General features: G+C 43.7%; 1 protein-coding gene across 2 annotated transcripts in view; it reads right to left on the bottom strand.

Moving 5' to 3' along the window:
* Positions 1-12,436: 12,436 nt before the first annotated feature.
* Gnptab (N-acetylglucosamine-1-phosphate transferase subunits alpha and beta) overlaps positions 12,437-27,050 on the bottom strand; it is a 71,571-nt gene continuing 56,957 nt past the window's right edge. The window contains exons 12-19 of one of the 2 annotated variants that reach the window (XM_085843080.1): positions 25,091-25,290; positions 24,721-24,940; positions 23,772-23,885; positions 22,187-22,272; positions 21,851-21,949; positions 19,852-20,019; positions 16,715-16,805; positions 12,437-14,106 (exon numbers count right to left, since the gene is read on the bottom strand). In XM_085843080.1, coding sequence (XP_085699206.1) covers positions 14,029-14,106; positions 16,715-16,805; positions 19,852-20,019; positions 21,851-21,949; positions 22,187-22,272; positions 23,772-23,885; positions 24,721-24,940; positions 25,091-25,290 — 1,056 coding nt within the window. In that variant the 3' untranslated portion in view covers positions 12,437-14,028. The remainder of the gene's footprint in view (positions 14,107-16,714; positions 16,806-19,851; positions 20,020-21,850; positions 21,950-22,186; positions 22,273-23,771; positions 23,886-24,720; positions 24,941-25,090; positions 25,291-27,050) is intronic. The other variant, XM_021175070.3, reaches the window with a different exon arrangement.

Below are 27,050 nucleotides of genomic sequence, written 5' to 3'. Positions count from 1 at the left end.
CTGAGGAAACCTGGCCCTTGGGCACGAGTAAATACAGCCTGGCCCCGGCCAAGCTCTCTGCTGATTGGCTGAACGCCATGGGTGCACACACGCTTACGGATAGCCCCGCCCCCTAGCACGTGCTCCGTGCCCGTTCTCACGTGGGAGCCAACGGCCGGACACGATGGGCGGGGCACTTCCATGATGGACACATCACCTCTACCCTGAGAAGCTGCACTTTCCCGCTTTCCCCGCTGTTTCTTCGCTTTAGGAAGTCTTATCCACACCACACCCGACTCTCCCATCCCACCTGACCTGGCCATCTTTGCTCATGGTTCCTCATTCACACCTATATGGAAACTGTAAATTATCCACCTCCCGGTTTCCTGATGTCTTTGTTTGATTCTTTGTTGTTTTCTGATACGGAGTCTCAACTCTAACCCAGGCTGACTTCAAGCGCGTGGTAATCTTGCCATAGCTTCCTAAATGCTGGGATAATAGGAGTAAACCATGGCCGATTTACATTTTCTAAGTTTTGATAACACATATAGTCTTTAATATAGCAACACATCATAGTTTTCTTTATGCCTGAGCATTGCAATAACGAAAAATATTCAACATTTAATATATAATACTCTGCAACTCACTTTTTATTCATTATTGCTATAAGAACCGCTGTTATTATAGAGAGCCAGGACTAACTAGCATGCAAACTCAGGATTTATGCTACAGCATTCACTAGGACAGAGTTTATAAGGTTTTTTATGCTAGCTTTTGATTTCTGAGTTTTTTCTGTGTTCATTTTCATATAAACATTTTTTCATTACCTTGAGTGCTAAAAAATCATTCCTCTACAAGTTCCATGAGTCTCTAAGTTTTAAAAAAAATTTTAAAAAATATTTCAATTAAAATATTTTAATATTTAAAATTTTAAGAAAAAATATTACCTTTCCTATAGAAACTGATGTCTCATAATTTATTAAGAAGTGTGTGCTCAAGGCCGGGCAGTGGTGGCGCACACCTTTAATCCCAGCACTTGGGAGGCAGAGGCAGGAGGATTTCTGAGTTCGAGGCCAGCCTGGTCTACAAAGTGAGTTCCAGGACAGCCAAGGCTACACAGAGAAAAACCCTGTCTGGAGGGAAAAAAAAAAAAAGTGTGTGCTCAGAAACGGAGGAGTGAATGGGGGAGGGGGAGGATTGGGAGGGGAGGAGGGAGGAGGAGTAATATATGAGAGAAGGATAAATAAAACATTTTTTAAAACTGTGTGCCCTCCCTTTAATGACTGTGTCATACATATATCGTGTGTGTGTGTGTGTGTGTGTGTGTGTGTGTGTGTGAATTCTGATTGGATGAGATGGGGTCCGACTTGGTGTTTGTGTCATTCGTGTTGTCACTGGCTCAGAGGACCAACAACACCCAGGCATCTTTTAAAAAGCTGGAGGCATGTCTTATGGAAATTGACTTAGAAATAGAGTTGTTTAGGCTGCCTCTACAACCTCAGGAGTGACCCCTGTAAAGACATGTATTTGTGCTGTTAGAGGGCTGAGCAGAAAAGGTCTGGAGCTAATGGGTCATGTAGAGTAGATTTTTTTAGGGGACGGGGGGTTCGAGACAGGGTTTCTCTGTATAGCCCTTGGCTGCCCTAGAACTCACTTTGTAGATCAGGCTGGCCTCGAACTCAGAAATCCGCCTGCCTCTGCCTCCCGAGTGCTAGGATTAAAGGCATGCACCACCACACCCGGCCAGAACAGATTTTTTTTTTTAATTCCAACATTACATGCGCATTTATTCTTCTGTCCTCTCTCCTCCCTGTGTATGTATGTGTGAATTTCACAGTGCTCAGTACTTGTTGGCAGAATCTTTCTAGAGATACACTGGAGTGTCCGACACATTTTATACACAGTAGTAAAGTAGCGCTCTATGTAACTAAGTCTTTGTTAAAATTCACATGACACATCGCTTGGAGAGGAATAACCAGACCCTTCCTGAATTGACCAGGCTGTGACAGTGTATGGCAAAAAAAAAAAAAAAAAAAAAAAAAAATTAGATTTGACAGAAAAGGTTCCTTTTGGGCATAGAGTTGTTATGTGACCTCTGGACATTGAGAGTCAAGACATGTCCATACACTGGCAGTGGAGGGGCAGAGGGAGGCTTAGAAGGCCAGACCACCAGTGTGTTGAATCTGAGGTTCTCCTGGGAACCTCTGCCATGGGTGCTAGGCCCTATCTATCTATCTATCTATCTATCTATCTATCTATCTATCTATCTATCTATCTATCTATCTATTTATTGCTTGTTTGTTTTCATTTTAATCAGTGGTTCCCTTTTCTATCTCCAATAAATTATATTTCTTATTTTCTTTACATCCCGATTATAGACCCCTCCCTCTTCTCCTCCCAGTCCCACCCTTGCAAGCCCCTCCTTCCATTAGCCCCTCCTCTTCTCCTCTTGGGTACTATCCCACCCTGGGACATCTAGTCCTGACAGGACTAGACACATCCTTTCCCACTGAGAACAAAGCAGATAGTCCAGTTAGGAGAAGGGGATCCGATGGCAAGGAACAGAGACCAAGACAGCCCATGCTTCACTTGTTAAGGGGCCCACACAAAAGCTAAGCTGCTCATCTGCTGCAAATATGTAGTGGGTAGGGCAGGTCCAGCCCCTGCATGCTCCCTGCATGGCTCAGTGTGAGACCTGGTGGGCCCAGGTTAGTTGACTCTGTGGGTCTAGGAGGGCTAGGAGTGCGAATGGAAATCAGTGTGTGTTGGGCATCTCTGGGACTAGCTGGAGGCCTGGGATGAAGAGGATACAGGGCGTCTATGGGGATGACCCTAGCTGAAATTCCTACCAGAAGAGGATAGAGAAATTGAAGTGATCACCTCCTGTAGCCAGACAGGACTTCCAGAGGAGGGAGGGAGACATCAATCCACCCACAAAACCTTCAACTCAAAATTTATCTTGCCCACAAGATGTTCAGGGACAAAGATGGAGCAGAGACTGAGAGACCTGCTAACCCCAAATAATGAGATCAGATAGAACTGCCCCAATCTGAGACCTCTCCCTTGTGAAAGAGCCAACCGCTGACACTACCAGGGATCCTGACTCCGCTAGTATTTCTTTTTCTTTCTTTCTTTCTTTTTTTTTTTTTTTTTAAATTTTCGAGACAGGGTTTCTCTGTGTAGCCCTGGCTGTCCTGGAACTCACTGTGTAGACCAGGCTGGCCCCGAATTCAGAAATCCGTCTGCCTCTGCCTCCCGAGTGCTGGGATTAAAGGCATGCGCCACCATGCCCAGCTTCCCCCGCTAGTATTTCTTTCTTTTTTTTTTTAATTAATTTATTTATTTATTATTATATGTAAGTACACTGTAGCTGTCTTCAGACATTCCAGAAGAGGGCACCAGATCTCGTTGCGGATGGTTGTGAGCCACCATGTGGTTGCTGGGATTTGAACTCTGGACCTTCGGAAGAGCAGTCGGGTGCTCTTACCCACTGAGCCATCTCACCAGCCCCCCCGCTAGTATTTCTAAGAGGCCTGCTGCCTTTTTTTTTTTTTTTTTTTTTTCTTTTGTGTCTTCTCTCTTAGTTTGGGCTACTATTGCTATGATGAAACATCATGATGAAATGCAAGTTGGGGAGGAAAGGGTTTATTTGGCTTATACTTTCACATCTATATTCCTTGAAGAAGAAATCAATTCAGGGACTTAGACAGGGAGGGAACCTGGAGGCAGGAGCTGATGTGCGTGGAGGGATGCTGCTTACTGGCTTGTTCCCTGTGACTTTTTAACTTGCTTAGGGTAGCCTGGCTGTCCTAAAACTGGCTCTGTAAACCACACTGGCCTCTAACTCAGAGCTCCACCTGCCTCTGCCTCCTGAATGCTGGGATTAAAGACATGCGCCCTGCTTAGCTTGCTTTTTTATAGGACCCAGGACCACTTGCCTAGAGATAGCATCTACAGTGGGCTGGGCCCTCCCACATCAATCACTAATTTTTAAAAATTAATTAAAATGCATAATAAAAGATAAATATAACATCATCCTAGAACTCCTTCTGTATGGCAGGCAGACTTAGTTTTGGTTTATTTGAGATGGTGTTTCTCTGTGTAGCCCTGATAGACAGACAGACAGACAAACTTGTTTGTTTGGCTTGTTGGCTGGTTTTGCTCTGTTTTGATTTTTTTTTTCAGCAAGTGTGGCCCAGTGCCTACACAAGTTCAGACACAAGAAATAAACAAGTAAAGATCTCTGAAATACAAATCTGGGGTGAGCCCTAGGTTGGCCATGCACACACATGTAATATTAATTTATAAGGAGCTACATCCACACGAGTGAGGGGAAGGGGACATGACACAATCTCAACAGCCGTCCACACATGTCTCCTTAATCTGGCCATGGAGGAGAGACTGAGGAACGCTGCAGCAGTGGCTACTACAGAAGCTTGGAGTGTCACGGACCAGAATGACTTACTACACCAGCAGCTATTTCACTGAAGATATAGATGCAGAGGTTAGGGATTCTGACCCCATCCTTGCCTGCTAAAAGTGATGGAAGTGGCTGAGAAGTTGACAAACCCAATATGCTTTTTCATTGTTGTTCCTCACATTTTTTTTGTTGTTGTTGTTGGTAGCTTGTTTATTTCTAAGTATCTCTTATGGAAGCGTTTTCTCAAGCGGGGTTTCCCTTTCTCTGATGACTCAAGTTGATATAAAATTGTCCATCAAGGAAGACAGGAGTACAATTTTGTCTGACAGACTGAGATGGCATGGTATATTCTTGGTTATCAGAATATTCAAGTAGCATGGGGTTTTTAGCTGGTGCACTTTTCAATGTGTAGGCAGACACGACACATTCTATATGGGCTCAATCACCTAACTGTGCATAGAAACACAGGATCTAGACAGACACGTCAGTTGAGCTGCTTGTGACTGGATGGTACTGGTTTTGGCTTCTTGTGTAGTTTTCTGTAATGCATATATTAAAATTTTTCTTTTAAGCCCCCTTTTTAGAAAACTATCATGTGCTGCTCAAAGTCCAGACGTCAAAAGTACCTTGTTTGTAAGTCTTTTGGGTGGCTTTATGACTGGTATTCAAGTTTTATTCTAACCCACAGTTGCTTTTAAGTTGTCTGGCTTATAGGTAATCAAAGTCTATGAAGGTCTGTGAAGTCAAACTTCATCCTTCTGTGTTCTTGGACAGAACCGCTCTGCTGAACATCGTGTAAAAGCAAATATCTGGAGCCCTCCCATTCATTGTTGCCAACTTCAGGATTTCTACGTGAGGGTTGTGAGCATCTTGAAGACCACTCCATGTGTGCACTGAGACTTGGTGCAATTTGGGTTCCCACTGGCTGGTGGTAAAACAGCCAGTCCGTCATGTCAGCTTACTTTTGGGGAGACAAAGTGCCACCCCTACTGGGCTTCAGCTTTCGGGAGTTCTCTTTTTCATGCTGTTTTTATTGCCTGCTACCATGCAGAACTCTTCCAATGTTTGGTTAAGTTTGTTCTAAAGTGTCCCAAGCATATTCTCTCTCTCTCTCTCTCTCTCTCTCTCTCTCTCTCTCTGTGTGTGTGTGTGTGTGTGTGTGTATGTGTATGTATATACCTATGTGTGTGTACATGGAAACGCTAAGGAGATCAAAAGACAACTTGCAGTAGTTGGCTTTCTCATTTCCCCATATGGGTTCAAGGTATCAAAATCAGACCCTCTGACTTGGCAGGAGACAACCCTTATGTATTCTCGACTGTCTTTCATGTATATTCTGGTATTAGTATAAATAAAGGCAATTGTATACTTTTCTAGTCCTCATGTTTTTTTCCTGTGCTAAACCTCATTGATTAAACCATCCAGCACAATGCCAAACAGCAGTGGAGGGAACAGGCGCTTTGTTCTTTGAATCCACGTCTCACTCGGATTCAGTCCCAGCTTGCCTACACCTCACTGACCTGCAGCAGTCTTCTTGCTTCAGCCCCCAGTACACCGGCTGTGCCACCACATCTACCTAGCTTTTATAAACCATGACAGTTACAGGCAGTTGTTAGTTGTTTGCTGGGAACTTACTGGGAAACATTACCAAAAAAGTACACATTCTTTTTTTTTTTTTTTTTCTAGAGCTGAGGACCGAACCCAGGGCCTTGCGCTTGCTAGGCAAGCGCTCTACCACTGAGCTAAATCCCCAACCCCAAAAGTACACATTCTTAATCACTGAATTATCGCTCCAGCCCTGTGTATGCCTACTTAAAATCTAGACTCTGTGTATGGGAGAAATCATGTACTGTCTTTATGTGACATATTTCACGGTCTCCAGTTCCTTCCGTCTTATTGCAAATATCACAGCTTCTTTTATTTATTTGTTTATTTGTTTGTTTATGTATTTATTTTGAGACAGGGTTTCTCTGTGTAGCCTTGGCTGTCCTGGAACTCACTCTGTGGACCAGGCTGGCTTCGAACTCAGAAATCTGCCTGTCTCTGCCTGTGCTGGGATCAAAGGTGTGCGCCACCACTGCCCGGCTCTCACAGCTTCAGTCTTTAATTGCAGTCGAATAAAATTCCAGTGTGTATACGGACCACATTTTCTTTATCTAGTCATCTGCTGATGGGCATCTAGGCCAGTTCACATAGAAAGAAATTTCATGTAGGATTCTAATTAAACAAAGCGAGCATTCTTCCCTGTCTCTTTTTGTTCCTATGACTTAGCTATTACAGGCCATTCTAAAACTCAGTAGCTTGAAAGAAGTGCTGTTGCAGTTCAGAATCCCATGAATCTCCATTTGGGGCTGACCTCCTCTGCCTCTGGCAGAGCTGCAGGGAGTGGGTAATCTAGTGGTTTTGTTTACAAGGTTGGGAGTATGCCAGCTCTTGGCTGAGATGCCTCAGTCAGTCTCTGGCTCATTCATGTCAAAGTTCCAGCTGAAGCCTAAAGAGGACTAAAGTCTCAACGCTCTTTCTGAGTCTCTGCATCTATCTCATTAACCCTCACCAACTGCCCCCCCCCCAAAAAAAAAAGAAAAAGGAAAAGAAAATCAAATGACCTCAGCAAGCTTTAAACCTTGGAGCAATCAGTTCCTTGTGATAAGAGGAACAGCAGTCTCATTGCAAGTCTTTGGACACAGGTATGTTTGCTGGCACCTTCTACATACCCCACCCGCCTTCACATTCTGGTATTACTGCGGTTTATAGATAATTTCTTTATATATGATAGATTATGTTTAGACCCTTTCACTGATTTCCCCCCAAATCTTGCTTAGTTTAAAATGCTTATAACGCATCGTCTAGGATCCTTGCTTGACTTAGCAACAACCAACACCATTAACCACCCGTCTGTTTCTCTTCCATTTCTTTCTTCTGTCTTATACAGTCCTTGATATTTTCCCACACACCTCTTATCTCCCACTCCCGTCCACCGGTACCTTCTCCGTGTTCTTGCTAGCTCCTCCTCCTCCTCCTCCAAAGGACTGTGTTGCAAATTCCCGGGCCTGCTTCCCTCAGTTCTTTTCTCAATGTTACTACCTTGTCTTATAGGTGCACACTGCTTCAAATATCAAACTTTCCTCAACTGGGGTTCAAGGACCATCCTGAATTGGGGTCTGATGGAGGGATGGGATGGAGATGAGGCAGGCTGGCAAAGATGTGTTAAGCTGCACGTACTATCTGAAGAGCGTTCGTGTGACATAGCAGTCTCTTAGAAAACATCTTGGAGAGGTCAGTGAGGTGGCTCAGCAGGTTGGGTGCTTGCTGTAGCAGCACAGTGACCTGAATTCCATCCCCGGAACCCAGAAAAAAACAAAGCAAAGGATAGCCTTGACTCCACAAGATGTAACTGTAACTTGGCACAGATGTTTGGGGTCTTCAAGCTTAAAAGCTCTGGAACATTCTGGTTCAGGGCTCAAGTGTGGGGTGCAGTTCAGCTCTTGAGTCCATTGTGTGGCCCTGATGGGTCAGTAGCAGCTTGATTACAATACAGTTTTTTGTCATCTGCATTGACCTGGTGCTTGTGTTGTGTTGAATCTAAGTGGACCCTACTAACATTTGGTGCATTGGCCAGGACGACGGATGTTTTCTGGGGTCCAACAGGTGACACGCTTCCCTCTCATCTACAATAATAATGGATCGAATAAAGAGATTTGAAAGTGTGTGTGTGTGTGTGATTGTCAGAAGCTAGACATCTGAGAGGAAGGAACCACAACTGAGAAAGTGCCTCCAAACATTAGCCTGTAGGCAAGCCTGGGAAGGCATTGTCTTGACTGATGATTGATGTGGCCAAGCCCATCCCATGGTGGGCAGTACCAACCTCCCAGGCAGGCTGGTCCCAGAGTTATCTAAGAAAGCAGCCTGAGCATGCCATGGGGAGCAGACCAGGAAGTAGCATCCTTCCATGGCTTCTGATCCAATCCCTACTTCCAGGTCCCTGCCGTGGATTCCTGTCCTGACTTTCTTTAATCACTGGCTGTGATTCAGAAATCCCTTTCCCCCAAGTTGTTTTTGGCAACAATGTTTTGTTACAGCCATGGAAACCCTAACGAAGATGGTAGGTAAACAACTATACAGTGTTGCTGGCACAGTGTCAGGTCCAAAGAAAGGCTGGCAGGTGAGGGAAAGAGAAGGAAGGATCAACTATGGATTTTAAAGCCACATTTAAAAAATTAATCTTTGTTTTCTGTGCTGGGAATCTAAACCAAGGTCTTGTGCATGAGGGGTGGGACGGGCAGGTATTATAGTACTGAGCTACATATGAAATAATCTATATACTAGTCATATTTAGAGTCTTTACTTTGCTGTTTATATTTATCCTTTCAATAATGCAGCATTTTAAAGGTTGGTTGTATTTAATGACCAGATTTGAATTTCGCAATGCTTTCAAGTATAGCAGCTTGCCTTCAAGTTGGGCAAGCTAGGAACTTGGTCTTCCTTATACAGACAGCTTCATAGGCAGGCAGCGCCCTCGTGGACTTTGCAAGCCTCCTTTGGGTGAAAGGCTCCATTTCTCAGGCCAGAAGTGGACAGCCTAGAGCAAGCCAATCAGTGTATTCATTCACAATCAGAACTTTCTGTATGAAACCAGAGTTGATGTTTCTGACCCCTCTGAGGGATATGAGAGTTAGGAGGCATGCCTTCATTCTGGGGACAGAACTGACATGAAAGAGAGGCACGGATGGACAGAGCTGAGCCACAGTCCTGGCAGGTATGGTACATTAGTCAGGGGTCTCAAGAGGAAGACCACTGGTATGAATATATATTAAAGGGTGGTTTGTTAGATTGGCTTACACCATCTGCTCTGTGTTGTGGTTTGGACTTTTGTTATGTATGGTAATACTAATACTGGCTTCCAAGGCCTGGTTGCCCCCAGGGAAAAAGAGAATAAATATGCACACGTACACAAGTGATGCTTCATGATCACATGACCACCCTAAAATTATCCCTGATTGGTGAATAAAGATGCCTATAGCCTATAGATGGGCAGAAGAGAGACAGGCAGAGTTTGGGTTCCTGGGCTTAGGGTCTGAGGAGACATCATAGGAAGAAGGAAGAAGTTGGAGAGAGGGCAAGAAGACAAGGTTATGAAAACATGGCCATGAAGGCTGGCCAATTGGAGGTAAGAGCAGCCCAGATGGAACATGGCAAGTTATAACTCGGGGTTATTGAGAGCGATGTAGATAGCAGTGGGGAAGTAGTTTTTTTTTAAGATTTATTTATTTTATATATATGAGTACACTGTAGCTGTATAGATGGGTTGTGAGCCTTCATGTGGTTGTTGGGTATTTAATTTAGAAACTCTGTTTGCTCCAGTCAACCCTTCTCACTCAAGTTTGCCCCTCTCCGGCCCAAAGATTTAATTATTATTATAAATAAGTACACTGTAGCTGTCTTCAGGAGCACCAGAAGAGGGCATCAGATCTCATGGGTGGTTGTGAGCCACCATGTGGTTGCTGTGATTTGAACTCAGGACCTTCAGAAGAGCTGTCAGTGCTCTTACCCTCTAAGCCACCTCACCAGTCCCTGGCAGAAGTAGATTCTAAAGGTAGATAATTGCCCAGTTCTAGTGCCTTAAAGGGTTATTATGAATATATAAAAGTTATGTCTTTTATCTGAGAACTGAGTGATTAAACATGGGATAGAAATCCCCTTCTGTGATTTTAAACAAAAGGAAAAGAAAAAAAAAAAAAGACTACAACATCTCTGGGCAGTCCAACAATGGCTGTTTCCACACCAGCCATCTGAAGCTGCTCTGTCCATGAGGCTGGGGACCTTGGCAGTTCCACCGTGGCACTGAAGGCCTGAAGGATTCCTGGAGAGCCAATGATCTTCATCTATGTTGGAAGGCTGAAGAAGCTGGGTTTGGGTGCCGACAAAGGACGGCAGCAGTAGCATCAGTGAGGGGCATCCCCAGGGTGAGGAAGCTGTCAACACGGTAGGTAGACACGCTCACCAGCAGAGGCTACTGCACACTGGCAAAAGAACCGGCTTTCCCCTCAGACTTCCTTATAGCTGCACTGCCACAATGGTGCTGTCCACACAGTGGATATTTCCACTAGTTTACCTAACCTAGATGATACATCTGTGCCCAGAGGCTTGCCTCTTGGATGAGTCCAGACCTCTGCAAATGGATGCTATTAAGCATCACATAGGTAGGTCTCTGGCACTCCTCTTTTAAAGGATGTTTAAGGTCCATCTGTTGCTTGCAATCCAAGCATATTTCAGTGCTGAAGAATGAATTCATGGAGACATGAGTAGAAAAGCTGACTGCCATTTAATAGTGAGAATTGAACTTTAAGTTGGGGCTGCAATTTATTTTTGTTTTTTGTTTTTCAAGACTGTTTCTCTGTGTAGCCCTGGCTGTCCTGGAACTCACTCTGTAGACCAAAGGCTGGCCTTGAACTCAAAAATCCGCCTGCCTCTGCATCCCAAGTGCTGGGATTAAAGGCGGGTGCCACCACCCGGCTGGGGCTGCAATTTAAACAAGGTGGGTAGAAGTTCAGATCAACTTACAAGAAAGCTTTCATGGTCAGATCTGGGATATTCATTCCCCTACATTCTTCTCTCTTGGCTGAATGGCTTGGGTAGACCTTGAACTTATTGTCTCCTAGCTGCATCCTTCAGAATTCTGGGATGATAGATGTGAGCCACCATACCAGGACAAACACACTGACAGGGCTGGTGAGTTTGCTCCACAGGTAAAGGCACGTGCTACCAAGCCAAGCCTGAAGGCCCAAGCTTGCTTCCTGAGATCCACATCTCAAGAGAGAGCTGACTTCTACCAAGGGGTTTTCTGACTTCAGAACGTATGCTGTGTTATGTACATGCCTCTCCGTGATGCACACAATAGAAATACTTAAGCTGGTTGTGGTGGCGCACACCTTTAATCCCTGCACTCAGGAGACAGGTGGATTTCTGTGGAATTTAATCAGCCATGTCATATTGCTGAGAGGGCAGAACCTTGGTAATGTGATTAATTGTGCATTTGGTGAGAAGAGAATCTGTCCCCTTGTCTTTCCACCTCCTGCCCTGGCAGCACAGGGTATAATTTTACTCCTGTGGAGCATGGCATTCAAGTTGTCAACTGGAAACAGAGCAGCCCTCATCAGACAAGTGGACCTTGCCTCCACCTTGACCTTAGACTTCTCAACCCCTAGAATTAACAGAAAATGCATTTCTATTCTTCATAAATTACCCATACTTGTTGTTATTCCTTATAGAGGTTTTGAGATAAGGCCTCTTAGTTGCACAGATTACCTGGAACTCACTACGTAGCTCAGACTGACCTTGAACTCATAGCTAATCTCTTACCTGCCTCCTGAACGAAGGGATTACAAGCATGTTGTGTTTTATTTCAGCATCACAAGTTGACTTAAGACACATTCTGACCTTTTATAGAATTGCCCCCTGAAGGGTTTTACAAGCTTTTAACATTTCTGGCCATTGACTGCTGATCAAACCCTGTCCCAGCAACGTGCTGAGTTGTTAGATAATGATTCCACAAATGCTTATATTTAATTATCCACTCTATTACCAAACTTTTCACTAGGTCCAACTGCAGAAACCCATATTACACCCAAATGTCCATTATCTATATATAACTCTCCCAAAATAAATTCTCAGCTTTTAAATAGTATGTAGATGGTCCTTACATTTTTTTGACAAATTCCATTTAGAATTGACCCCCACTCTCATAAGGCAGTATTCCCCAGCGTGCTATATTTAACCTTTCTTTACATTACTTCACACTTAATAGTGTTCAGTGCAGAGCCCGAGAGCCAAACACACACCACACAGACAAGCATCCAACTGACTGTTCAGTCTGGCCAACAGTAACCCCAATCTTCAGAGACTTAAAGCTCAAAGCACAGGGCTGGAGAGATGACTCAGTGGTTAAGAGCACTGGCTGTTCTTCCAGAGGATATGGGTTCAATCCCCAGAGCCTAGGTGATGGCTCCCAACCATCTGTAACTCCAGTTCTATGGGATCTGAAGCTATCATCTGGTCTCCAAAAACACCAGGCATCTGTATGGTGCATGCAGACAAAATACTCATCTATAATTAAGATAAAAATACTAACAATAAACTCAAAGTTTCAATAAGTGTGTTTTTTTTATGAGACTTCAATTTTTGAAATACACAAAATTTACAGCACAAACACAATATTTACATTTCAAGTTCTTATTACAAAAATGTGTGCCATTTCGGAGGAATACTACTGAGATCATGACTGAAGATATCTGCCAGAATTCAAAACCACCACATAATGATATAACACGGTATGGCCAATATCAGGGTTTGCTTACCCATGTCAAAAATGATTCTCCTGTGGGCCAACAATGGCCCTGGGGGTCAAGTCTGGCTGAGGCCTGCTTTTGTATAGCTGCAAACTAAAGCAGGTTTTCATCTTTTTATTGAGTTGCTCACCCCCCCCCCAAAAAAAAATGTCGGGGTGGGTAGGCAGTGTGGGCACATGTCCCAGCATTCAGGAAGCAGAGGCAGGTGGATCTCTAAGTTCAAGGCCAGCCTGGGTCTTTAGAGTGAATTACCAAACAGCCAGAGCTACACAGAGAATCCCAGTCCTGAAAAACAACAAAGTAATAAAATAAAATAAACCTCCCAAAACAACAACAATAATAAATTTTAGCAAAGAAGACTGTTTGACAAAGATGGATGTGTCTCAAGTTCTTTACTGTTCTTTTACAGAAGTTGGTTAACCCCTGCTCTGTATAAAGTAAGCAGGGTGGGCATTGGAAGGTATCATGGGTTTCCAAATGGACACCATCACTCGCTGGTGCTGTCAGCACTACTCATTTCTGAAGTGAGGCACTTTTGTTTGTATGTACATTTCCACGACATAATTACATCCGGTGAGCAGCACTGCTACGTGACACTAGCCCTTTGCAATCAGACCCACACACGAGGTCACAGTATTCTTGGGGAATGAGTTAAACAAGCTCAAAGCACTTTCAACGTCAATCTTGAGCTCTTCAGTAGTTGTTAGCGATTCAAGACCACTTGACTGTTAATAAAAATCAATAATTTAGATAGGCTAAAGAAGTAATCGTTCTACATTATTTAAATAAGATCTATACAAATGTTTTGACATCCTGATTTGTTATTTTCAGAAGTGAGAATGACTAACTTAGTAGCCACTTATTGTTTTAAAAAAAATGGGAAATGGATCAAAGGAGGAGACAAGCCAGAAATTATGCTGGAAAGCTTTGGAATGCAAAGACTGGGGCCCCTCCGCACTTGCTTTCAAGATGGCCTGGCTTCTCAGTCTGCAGTAACTGGGGAAGAAAGCAGCAGCTTGTCAGGGAGGGTTTGTCAACAAGCCGACGGGTCCTTCGGCAAATCCTTTAAAAGTACAAGCTGTACGAGCTATTGACACAGGTTCTTAGTGTGCTGAATAATTCCGGGTCAGCGGGCTCTCTTCCCGTTGCAGAAGAACCCGGGCTGCACGCTGTCCCTTCTCCCCACGAGGCTGCCTCTGTGCCACATCATAGGGACTCCGCTGTGGTGGCGAGGAGGGAGATGTTCACAGATGCTGAGGTAGGTGACTTTCAAATGAAGATCTTCTACACCCTGATTCGGTCTGGACTAGCTTCTTTGTGTATCCTCCTCCTGGGAAATATCTTTCGCTTCAGAGCAATTATCTATGTGATGGAAGACAGAAACTAAAATATCGGTTTTCCATATTGATGGAAGACTATTAAGTGAAGCCAGCTTTCTTCTGTGACCTGCACATTCTTGATCATTGCCATTGACTAATACAACAACAACAACACATAACAATAAAAACAAAACAAAATAAAAACTTCCTTCTAGTTTTGCTTTGGGACATAGTCAGCCCTTAGTGTATGCTCCCAGATATGCAAGACTAAACTTATGGTGGCCCACAGGTCATTTTTTTGAAGATCTGTAGAGACTGGATTTTTTATAGCCATTGTTAAGGGCATTTACTCTCAAGATCTTTGTCCAGTTTTATTTATTTTTTTTAATTGAAAGGAACTGCCTCTGTTTAATCATTAGAACACTAATTTTGGGTTTGAATAGATACTTTCTTGTAAGACAGTTCAAAAAGAAAGGATATTAAATTCTATCAGTGTTTTTTTTTTTTCCTATACTTAACAACAGTCATTTGAAAATAGAGACAATGCTGGGGATGGGGTGCAATGAGAAATGCTCATTTCAAGTGCTGGAGAGAAGACTCAGCGTTACAAGTCCTGCCTGTTCTTGAAGAGGACCTGGGCTTGATTTCCAGCACCCATATCATGGCTCACTCCTTCTGAACTCCAGGTCCGGGTGATCTAATGCACTCTCCTGGCCACCTCTGGCTCTGCACACACATGGCACATAGAAACATGCTGGCGAAACACCCACACAAACAAGTAATAAAATATAAAAATAAACAAGTAATAAAAGAATGTTTTTAGGACCTGGATAAATACTTCTTTTCTCGAAAACACAGTTACACGTGCTGTAAGTAAAATGGAAAAGCCAACCACCGTTGTAAACCTGCTATGCTATGTGGGGAACCCAACTCTGTCTCTAGGTTTCCACCTGGATTCTACTGTTGACTTTATCTTCCTGTCTACGCAGGGCCAGCCCGCTCCCTTCAGAGGCTGAGGCTGGCTGCGCCTTTTGAGCAACCCCACTAATATGTGGAGGAAGGAGCAGTGGTTGCTTTTGTCTGTGAGGGTGGTAAGGGGTGGGACAGAAGGAGGGACACTGATCGGGTAGGAGAGCAAGGTGCTCCCTTCCCCCTCCCTCCTGCTTTTCTAGTTCCCTGCTCATTCCTGGGACAAATGACATAAGAGAAAGCTCAGCCTCTGTGCTCCTTACAACACTTGCAGTGGCTTGTTTCAGATGAGTCCCTCTCCTTCATCTTGAAACAGCTGAGAGCAGGTTGCTAAGTTTGGCTTTGTGGTGTGTGTGTGTTTAAGTTCTTTTCTAAGTTTATTTTTTTCCATCCAAGAACAGGGCAACGAAGATCAAGAATGTTCTTGGTACTTTGAACGGCGCATGAAGGTCCGGTTGCCAGTTGTCCTGCCTCTCACTGAATCCTAGATTTTACTGTCTGGGTGTCACACCCTCCTTTCCAGTGTGTGTTTCCCGGGTGTGACAAGCATCAGCTCTACTCAGCAGCCACCTCCTGGGAGGCTGAGGAGCACCCCCTGCACCCCAACCTCCACACTGCCCCACCCTGCTTTGAGCTTGCAACAGTCAGGGCCCATCCCCCTCCCCTCCCCTCGATCTTCTCCTTCACAGTATGCCACCCTTGCAGCTCAGGGAAGGTTCTGATCACTTTAGTGTTATTATCACAACTTCCTCCCATTTCCGGGCCTCATCAGAAGGCTGAATGCACTCCCAGGTGGTCAGAAGTGAGAGGCTGATGACAGAGGAGGAAGGACAAAGGACAGTTCAAAGGGACATGAGCAGGGGACTGCTGGTGTGTGTTCAGTGACACACAGGACCACAAGCACCTGAGGAGACACTGAGGCTTCTCTAAGAAGGAAAAGTAAGAAAACTAGAACCAGAGAATGGCTCTAGGCACAGTTTGGGTTGGAAATAGGAGCTTCTCGGTTACAGTCTGAAATCTACAAAAGTAAAAAGGAAGACAGGATAAATGAATAAAAGTTTGCTGGACATGCTGGACACACTGACACAGAGCTAATGGCTGAGCACTGCATGACTGCACATGCTGGATATACTGACACCGGGCTATAAGTTAATGGCTGAGAACAGCATGACTGGACATGCTGGACACACTGACATAAGGCTATAAGCTAATGGCTGAGCACTGCATGACGACATGTGCTGGACACACTGACCCAGACACTGACACAAGGCTATGGCTGGCTAGGAACTGCATGATTGGACATGCTGGACACACTGACACAGGGCTATAAGTTAATGGCTGAGCACAGCATGACTGGACATGCTGGACACACTGACACAGGGTGGACACACTGACACAGGGCTATAAGTTAATGGTTGAGCACTGCATGACTGGATATGCTGGACACACTGACACAGGGTGATGCGCAAATAGGATAAATGGAAATGTTGTCTTTACACTGATTTACCTTCCCTTTCCTTCTTCTCCCTCCTTGGGGAGGGGGTTGGTGGTACAGATTTTCAACACAACCTCTAAGTAGCCCAGGCTATACTCAAACCTCCCAAGAACTGGGATTCTCCTCTTGACTCTTGGAGTGAGTTTATATAGTTTCTGAAAGGCCATGCAGAACATAGAACACTTACCTGTTCAGCAAAAAATGAGAATATAGTAAATATAATCAATGTTGCTAGTACGCAGTGGGTCCAAAACTTCAGCTTGTCTCGATACGCCCTCCTGCTCAGAAACAGGAGGGTTAGTCACCCGTTTTTACAGAAATCCCCTGTGCATATTGTGAAGCAAAAGGATCTATTCAGTCAACTCTAAAATACTAATAAAATGTACATTTCTAACACAAGTTCAGATCTGTTATTTTATAATAAATATTGTACTTCAGGTAGTACAGAAGGCCAGACCAATATAAAAATGCAAGTGCCTCGAGAATTTTGGCTGAGAGATAGAAGATTAGATCAGAGGATTATAATAGAATTATAATATCTAGTTATTGTACTTTAAATTGAAAATAAATCTTGGTCTGTCTGTGTCGTTATTGGGGGACTAGCTAGGATAAAGAAAAACAGCCAGTGTATTAATTTCCTGCATAGTTTTATGTTAAAATGACTGGTACACATTTTGTCATTCCCACCACTGATTCAGACCACAAAGCCCTCTACCCTTCACCTACAGCACCAGCATCTACTTGTGTGGCCGTGTGCTTCCCATAGAAAGTACACAAGATCCACTTCTGTGAGCGTCTGACAGCAGGTGGCACAAGGCCAGCTGCCTAGGAGGTGCCATGGAAAAGCCCTCAAACTGCCATTTACTCAACCGTGCCACTGAAGATAAAAGTCAGAAACTGGGCTGGGGGAATTAACACTTGGAAGCACGGGGAAGCTGAACACGTACAAGAATGAACAGGTCGGGCAGCGAGAACACTGTCTCATTTATCCAGCTGCACCCACCGGGTTCTTCCAAGCTCTCAAGACCTGCCCAGTCTGCCCTACGACAGTATCGGCTACTTCTGTGTATCACTTTCATCATTCCCTTGAAGGCCGGCTGATAGCACCAAAGCCTATAGCAACATTTTCTCAGCTTGGTTTTGACCAACAATCTAGTGTTTCCAGTAATGTGTTTTAAAAGTACCTTAATTTATGACTTTATTTGTTCTGTTATTATAGAAATGTCATCTAACTATTATCACATTGGAGCATGGAATCTGGGGGTTGGGGGTGGGTGAAACTTAAATCTGTGTTCCCAGGGTATGGTCACCCTTATTTGCCTCCAGAATAAACTTAGGTACTTTGACATTAGAGGTGTATTTTTTGCAGACAGCTGCTAACCTGATTGTTTCTACCACTGAATTTTTAAGGTACTTTTATTTATGATTTTCTTTTGTTTGATAACCACAGAAACTTCACGAAACCTTTCCACAAATGAACATATTATTGGGAAACCTAGATTCAGCCCCCAGGTCACAGTCATTCTCATTTGGCTCAAGAGTAAACTTTTATTCCCTTTGGGGTGAGAGGTATGCTTCATAAGGACAAACATCAAGTCCAAATGTCACCTTTTCCCAAAAGCATCAGTGTTCCTATCCCCAGTGCACCAATATCATCGGAAACCTTACTGCCACACCTAATATATTCTCTCTGGTGCCTGTCACCCTGAACAGAATGCAACCTCGAAGCCAGAACTATATATGTTTCATCCTGGGATCCCAGCACCCGACCTAGGGAGGCAGGCAAAGGGTTAAAGGTTTTCATAAATTCAAAGATAAAGTCACCCGACCTCGTGGCAGTGAATAAAAAAATGAAGAAAGCACACAGAGCAGATACGGAAGATGCTCAAATGTGTGAACAAGAGTCAGGCTTGGTCTGCTACTTGTCAGCTATTTCAGAGTGAGCAAATTACTCCCAGCTCTTATGAGGCCGAGGTTAGGATCAGATCACAAGTTGCAGATCAGTTTGGGCTGCAAAGGGAATTCTAGACTAGCATGAGCTATGTAAAGAAACCCTGTCTTAAAAATCAAGGGCTCAGCGTGTATCTTGGCTGTAAAGTGCTTGCACAAGGCCTGGGGCTTGATTCTTGTCATTAAGAAACCAAAAAACTCCCCAAATGGGGAAGAAGTCAGAAACACGAGGTAACGTGGTGCAAGTCCTTACATAAGCAGGATTCAGAACAAGCAGATTCAGAGAGAGCAAATAAATGGTCACCAGGGGCCGAGGGTGAAGTGATGGGGAAATGTCTGTGCAAAGGCTGCTGGGAAAGTCTTTAAACCAGAGTGATGCTACACAGCATCATGAATACATAAACACTTCTGAACCGTATGGTGAAAATGGTGGAGGATACTATATGATACCCCATGTCAATTTTAACTTGTCTTCTCTTGTCTCATCCTTCCCAACTATAGCAGACAATTTTTTTTTGTTTTTTTGTTTTGTTTGTTTGTTTGTTTTTGAGACAGGGTTTCTCTGTGTAGCCCTGGATGTCCTGGAACTCACTCTGTAGACCAGGCTAGCCTCAAATTCAGAAATCCGCCTGCCTCTGCCTCCTAAGTGCTGGGATTAAAGGCGTGTGCCACCACCGCCCCGCTCAGACAATTTTTTAAATTAATATTTTATTAATTTACATTTCAATGTTGTCCCCCTTCTTGCTCCCCCCTCTCCTTCGTCTCTAGGTTCTAAGCAACCCTTGACAGATGTCAGTCTTTCAGGCTTTATCTTTGAAGTTCCCATGCGTTTTGAGAGCTTGCCCGGCAGTCTGGCCAGCCCGTGCTGATTTCACATGCCTAGCATTTTGCAGTGTGTGACAAGATCTTCCACATCAGTGCTGCTGCTGACTTAGATATTGATCAGCTAACAGCTGATTAAATGAAGCGTCATGAAGTAAAACTGAAAAAAACAGGGGCTGGAGAGATGGCTCAGAGGTTAAGAGCATTGACTGCTCTTCCAGAGGTCCTGAGTTCAAATCACAGCAACTACATGGTGGCTCACAACTATCTGAAATGAGATCCTGCCCTTTTCTGGTGTGTCTGAAGACAGCTATAGTGTACTCATATACATAAAATAAATCTTTAAAAAAAAAAAACTGAAAAAACTTACTTATTTTTCAAATCTCTCGAAATGCCCATAAATGTCTTTTAAATGTTTAATAGAACAAAAATTCTAACTCTATTTTTCCAAATAAATTACATGGCAGATAACACATTAAAGTCCAGACAGAAACATGCATACAGGTACATGGGGACACATACACACACATTTTTATGAAAATAAGAACTTACCATTCCTGGAGCTCATGCATGTGCAGAAAACGGTTCCGATACTCTCTTGGCAGCTCAAACTGGGAAGGTATGGGAAACATGGACTCATAGAAGTCCCTGAGAACAGCCTTCACTGTCTGGGCATCTTTATGGTTGTGGTCAATGTTGTCATTCAGACAAACGAACTTCCTGAAACAACAGGGAGTTAGTGGTCATCACACGCATGAGCCTCCTCTAATAAGTAAAAAATCTGGGTTCCAAAACTATTTCAGTGCACCAGCAACCCTAGCTGGCACCCTCGCTGACATTGCTCCCTGGAGGAGGAGTGCTTTGTAAAATGTCCTTGCTAACGCCCTCCCGGTAAAACAAGAGAACTGGAGCAGAGAATTCTGAAAGATCCATGCCACTGTGGGAATAAACAAACGACGTCCCTTCAGCGCAGCTACATGTATGTGCTCAGGCAATGAGCTTGCTGGCTGCGCAGCTGGGGAGACTAAGCGTAAGCGCCCAGCACAGGTGCTTTTGACCTGACCGCCATAACATGCTCCTGTAGATGGTTGACACAGAGATGGGGCCCGTCAGTGCAGACTCTGTATCTCAATCAAGCTGTGAGCGGCTCAGGGTCAGCAAGAGCAAGGTAGGATAGGGTGTCCGTTCTTATTTCAAGTTTTCTTTAAGGAGAAAGTCACAAGCTGAGGTCCCATTAAGATTATGACCAGTCGTGACACCAACACTTTTAAAAAAGAAATCAAAGCCGGGCGTGGTGGTGCACACCTTTAATCCCAGCACTCGGGAGGCAGAGGCAGGCGGATTTCTGAGTTCGAGGCCACCCTGGTCTACAAAGTGAGTGCCAGGACAGCCAGGGCTACACAGAGAAACCCTGTCTCGAAAAACCAAAAAAAAAAAAGAAAACAAACCAATTTAATAAAACCTTCAGATCCAACTACCAATTCTTGGAAAAGTAAAGAAAATGTAGGGCTAGAGAGATGGCTCAGTGGATAAGAGCACCTACTGCTCTCCCAGAGGTCCTGAGTTCAATTCCCAGCAACCACATGGTGGCTCACAACCATCTGTAATAGGATCCAATGCCTTCTTCTGGTATGTCTGAAAACAGCTAAAGTATACTCATATAAATATAACAAACATATCTTTAAAAAAATAAAGAGCATGTAGGAACAACTTAAGAACTCACAGATAGGACAGTGTGGTGGTGCACGCCTTTAATCTCAGCACTAGGGGCAGAGGCAGGCAGATCTCTTGAGTTTGAGGCTAGCCTGGCCTACAGAGAGAGTTCTGGGAGAACCAGGGCTACACAGAGCAACCTTGTCTCAAAAAAAACAAAAGCAAACCACACACACACAGACACAGACACAGACACACACACACACACACCTTACAAAGAACAAGAAAGGAAGGAAAGAGTTAAAAAGAAAATTAGCTAAGCATGGTGGCTGATGTCTGTATCTCAGGACTGAGGCTGAGCTGGATCTCCACCGAGTTCCAGGACAGCTTGGCCTAGTGAGAATTTGTCTCAAAAACAAGTTACAACAAAATGAAAAATAAAAAAAGCTAAGAAGCCCCAGCTGTGCGATAGCCCACGAGTTGCCCCAGCAGTTAGACAACCCACTCAAGTGACCCATCGATGTCACATGCTAGGAAAGCACCAGGGACTCATCCAGTGCCATGGCAACTGCTCAGGAAATAGTGAGTGACAGCAGTGTACAAGCCCCCTGACTCCATCCACTCGGCTCTACAGCTGGTGTCACCTACCTCTTAGCAGTCTGGGCGAGGCCGTCCACGGGGAACCAACAACTGAACTCATGGCTCCTGCTTCTTTGCTCAAACCTAGCTGAAATACTACATCCTTTACCGGGAAGCCTTTCTGACTACTCCAGACTAAATATGTCACTCCCATCTCTCTATGCCTGCTTGTTCCCTTGTAAGTCTTATTTAATACTTTTAGAATTAAAAAAAAAAAATTATAATCAATCAGAAAAAAAAAAAAAAAAAGAATTCGTACCTGGGGTTTTTTCTGATGTCATCCAACTGGCCAACCACATGAGAAACATTGGTTCGTATCATCTTGAAAGCGATTTCTTCCTCTCCCATGATTTCAAACCTAATTGTCAAACATATTTCAATAGTTTAATAAATAGATGGAAACGGAAAACAACATCTCAGTAGGAGAAGCATTCCTGAGTATTTACTGGACTCAGCATGAACAGAAATAAATGCATCTTTTAAGATTACTAGAGGAACCTCTAGATGACTGCACAATTAACAAAACATCATAGAAGCATAAACACGCTGGGCCTTTCTAACTATTGAGCTGAACAAAGACACGTTTCCTCCTTACCTGTATTTGTTCTTGTCTTTATATGCTTTGTGGATCCTGTCAGTTACTGGCTTACAGTTGGTGACAAGACTCTTAGTGACCGGAGGCTACGAGAGAACACAGTGGGTCAGACAGACATCAGGGCAAGCAAGACAGCAAGTGAGGCTGAGCTGAAGGGGTCACCAAGGGTCTACTGAGCTATGGACATACTGAAGGGGAAATGGCTCAGGAGCCCAGCATCCCGTCCCCTTGGCTGCCGTCTTAGCCACGCTCTTGGGATACACCTAAGATATTCGAGGAGACAACGGGGTGCCTACCTTCCATCTTGAGGAGAAAGGGTGCATTGACAAACACATGAAGAAAAACTAATTACCCATCTTTGGCCTAATTAACTAATTACTTTTCTGACAGCATCACCCTGTAAGTCCCGACTGGCCTGGCACTGAGAAGACCCAGTTAAGCTGATATTAAACTCATGATTTTCCTGCTTTTGTCTCCGATGTGGAGGGAATCCAGGCCAAGGACCACCAGGTCTTGCTTATAACAGATGTTAAAAAACAAAACAAACAAAACAAAAACAAACGAACAAACAAAACCCAAGTCAGTAGCCCGTATATGCCTTTCACCGTATTAGCTTTGATAGAACTGGTATGTGGGGAAATTTTAAAAAGGAGTTATTATTTTAAAACTCTTCTGAGGATATTCCTTGGCTGGTATAATGAGTTAGTTAATTACATGTTTTAAAATGACTTTATTCTCTCAAGAGGCAGAAATGTCTAGGGTTACACAAACATCCTTTCACTGATTAAGAACATCCCATGAAACAGCCGTTTCTCTTAGAACAGGCGGTACAGATGGATGTAAGCCACCCCCCGGCACTGGGAACGGAACCCAGGTCCTCTATGAGAACAAAAGGTGCTCTTGACGACTGAGCCTACTCTAGTAATTTTTTAAAAAATAGAATTGTATTCTGATTTTGAAAGTTATTCATTGAACAAAATATAAAAAACAAAGGAAGATACTAGTACTAAAAATCTGTGATTCAATATATCTTTTGAGGTACGTGTGTTTCATGTATTTAAGTAGGGGATGGATCGTATTTGGGAATTTTTTGATAATTCAACTCGTAAGTATGCTTGTCATTTCTCTCCTAATTAGCTGATTTTTCTAAGCAGTTTTCCATATATCATACACACTACTTATAAAACCATGCTAAATACTGTATTCTGCATGCCCTCCCATCAGTTTTGAGGTGCACACATCACAGAAATGGAGACATCTCTTACAGTCTTCTTTGGACAAGTGATGTTGCAATGGGTGGGTGGAACCCATTGCTGTTCCCTATAACACCCAGGAAGGAGCAGCAGTGACCATCTGATATTTCTTGGGAGGGTTCTGGGGTTACCTGCTGCCACTGCTGGTCACCAGGAAGTCTGTTTATGGAATCTACGTAGCCAGTCTAAACATTAGCTTGCACAGTTGCAGAGCTGGGAGAGATTCTAAAGTTAGATGCAGTGTGGTCCATGTGCTGCTACCTTGCCTCTCATTTTGATGAGCTCACAGGAAGGGAGGAGAGGCACCTTATAAGGATTAACACGGAACTCACCAGGTTGGGGTCATAGTATGCTTCCTGAGTCGGTGGGATGTTGTTGAGTTGAGTGATATTAGCGGGGAGCGTTTTTGAGCAATTTATTAACATGTGTTCCAAACCCGTCAAATCCTAACAGAGCAAAATACAAATCTGTTATATACACCATAGATGAAACCGTGGCTTAAAAATAAAAAGTATGTGTGTACAAGGAACATTATACAGATTGAGCAGGTTGTATTTACGTACACACACATACACATCTAACAGCAATTAATGGGGAAAAGAGGGCTTGAATCTAAAAAAGAACAAGGAGGGAGGACCATGAGAAGAGTTGGAGGGTGGGAAGGCAACAGGGAAATGGTATAGTTATATTATAATCTCAAAAAGGAAAAGGAAAAACATAATAAAAAGTATGTGAAAGTCTAAAAAAAATGGGTATTTTAAATGGTTCAAAAGCAATAAAATTCTTCAATATAAAACAGAAACATTTCAAAAGAGCAAAATGAGACTATACAACAGTAACTATTCCATTCTCATCTAAAAGAACATGAGGCTCGAGAGACGCATTTCCACAAGTGGCCCAGGGTCACAAGAGAGAATGCTGGGCAACTAATTCATGTTAGTATCTCTATGTATGAGTTTTGTATTCCTAAGGATCATGGAAGGATTCCAGTCAGTCACATCTGCAGGCCCTGAGTGAACCTGTCACAAGGATCATGTGCAGGCTACCTACTGCCTGACTCTCCGGAGCCTCAGATAATAAATGACTAATCCCAATGCAGTGCCACAAAACACATTGCAAACGTTATTTTAATTCTGGCTTTAATAAATGGATGAGTTACCAGTCTATACATTAAATATTCAGAACTCTCTTAACTTGAAATGCAGTATAAAAAGAGGTAATGTCAGAATTACATTTTTTTCCTTGACACGTCACAAGCGTAAGGTTAAAACAATACTTTACCTGCAAGCTTAAAGGTAGATCGTGAATTCTCGTGGCCAGTGTCCGGATTTCCCTATCAGACAAGACACCAGATTGGTCTGTGTCTACTTCATCAAAGACTTGGGAAATATTGAGGGGCTGAACTGCACTCATGAGGTAATAAAAATAGGAGAAGGCAAACTGCATGTCCTCAGAGTGACGCACCTTGTGGAATGAAGTCTTGTCAAATTCTTCAGGGAACCTGTCCAAATATAACACAGAGAGCTCTGGTCTTTATGTCTTATTTATATGGCACCTTTGACTCATCAGATATGAAGGCCATAGGCTCAGTGGGGTAAATATACAAATGCCAAGTACCCAGGCAGGCAACGTAGGCACAACGAAGACTTACATATCTTGGAGTTCTTGCATAACAATCCTGTCAATCATGTGCGGCATGTGTGCAGGGACTTTCCTGGATGTGAATCCAAACTTGCTGTTGAGAATTTTATTGACGTATCGGAGGGAGTCTGCAAATGTATCTTTTAGTTGCCTCCCAGTATGTTTGCTGTCTGTAAAGTACGCCAACTGGGTCTTCAATGACTCTTCCTCCTGAAAGGAGAAGTCCACAACTCAACCTTGTCCAGACTGGATCCTATTAACAAGCGATAAAGGCACCACCGTGCAGCGTTATAGAACGTGATAACAATTGGTCCCTAATAGTCCTCGAAGATGAGGGAAGTTTATGCCATCTGGCCTCTTTAAGAACCTTAGGCACTGGCTTGAGAGTAACAACAATGTGACAGGTCAGGTATGCATCAAAAGCTAGTTGCAGAAAACATGAGTTCAAGCCAGTTTGGTGCAACATTTCGAAAAATTATTTACATACGAATTATATAGTGCCTCAGACAGCAAGCTGTTTTGGCTGGTGACAAAGAGCATGTATTTGAGTTTGGAATACGACTAAAAGAAATTGAGCTCACTGTATAATAAGCTCACGGTATGATAAAGACAAAACCAGTTAGGCAGAACTCAACAAAGAAAATTGGCAAAGAATTTGAACATATTTCAGTGGAAGAAATTTTCTGCTTCCCAAACAGAAGAAAATGTGAACAAAAGACAAGAGCCAGCTCTGTCTTACGTTCCTATGCACGATGGGACTGGGAGATGGTGCCACATTTTAGGACCCAAAGTTTTCAAGGATGAAAACCTAGCAAGTCTACCAATGGAAATAAAAACTGAAGCATAAGATAAGTTGTATTGCTGGGTGGTGGTGGTGTACACTTTTAATCCTAGTACTTGGGAGGCAGAGGCAGGCGGATTTCTGAGTTTGAGGCCAGCCTGGTCTACAAAGTGAGTTCCAGGACAGGCAGGGCTACACAGAGAAACCCTGTCTCAACCCCCCCCCCCCCACACACACACATACACAAAAGATAAGTTGTATTGAGATGCAGTAGCTGTAAAATGCTGCAAATGTCCAGTTTTAGGAAGAACATAGGGGCTGCCAAGGGCTCCTTCCTCACAGGTATCAGAGGCAACCAGGGAACTCACAGATGGCATAGAGTCACCACTGCAGCACAGAAACCATATAGCTGGCTGCTAATGCACCTAGAGAAACGACCGGAGGATGGCCCTTCATCCATCTCAATGAGGGAGATTCAAGAGCTTCCCTTTCTATGGTAGATTTCCTATTGCTTAAAAATTGCACTGGTCTACAGCCAAACTTCTATACTTTCAGGAAAGGTAGGTATGAATTTGCCACCTTCCACTCAATTAGCAAGTGCCTAAAGTGCAAGGCAAAAAGATGTCTCCCAAAAGGGGCTGAGAGGAACAAGACACACAGGCTCCACTTCAACATCTTCTTCACTGTCCATCCTTGACTGTACAGCTTTTCTTGGCCTGTCAACTCCAACCCGTCTATGGTCGGCTCACCAGAGCGGGTTCCTGGAAGCCTTCCCTAATGCCTTGGGGCAAAGCTGAGGCCATCTCCCTTGGGACCCCTTGTCCAATCTCAACAGAGATATTTTATGGCCACAATCATCAGCTTTAAATCCCCCTTCTAGAGGCCTATCAGTCTTCCTGAAGAGTGACTGTGACTTATGTTCCCCAGTGTTGAGCACTGAGGCAGCACCTGGAGGAAAAATGACCCCATGTCATCGTGAAGGCCGGAGATGACATGAGGCCTGTTGGTCTCATTGATGTTGGAAATGTTAACGAACTTATCTGAACCTCAGGTTTTCTCAGCGGCAGGATGGTATCAGATCTACAGGTTAAGGAGACAGGATGTCAGCCCTGCTCTCCCCACCTGCCCAACCTTCACCGTAGCTAAAATCACGTTTTATGTGGCATGTATGTTATTAGGGTTACTGGGG

This window comes from Mus caroli, unplaced genomic scaffold (genome assembly GCF_978045245.1).
Source record: "Mus caroli unplaced genomic scaffold, Mus_caroli_1 scaffold_9, whole genome shotgun sequence".
In the NCBI taxonomy this organism is placed as follows: Eukaryota; Metazoa; Chordata; class Mammalia; order Rodentia; family Muridae; genus Mus; species Mus caroli.
The sequence above is the reverse complement of the archived record's forward strand: the minus strand, read 5'-3'. Positions and strand labels throughout refer to the sequence as shown.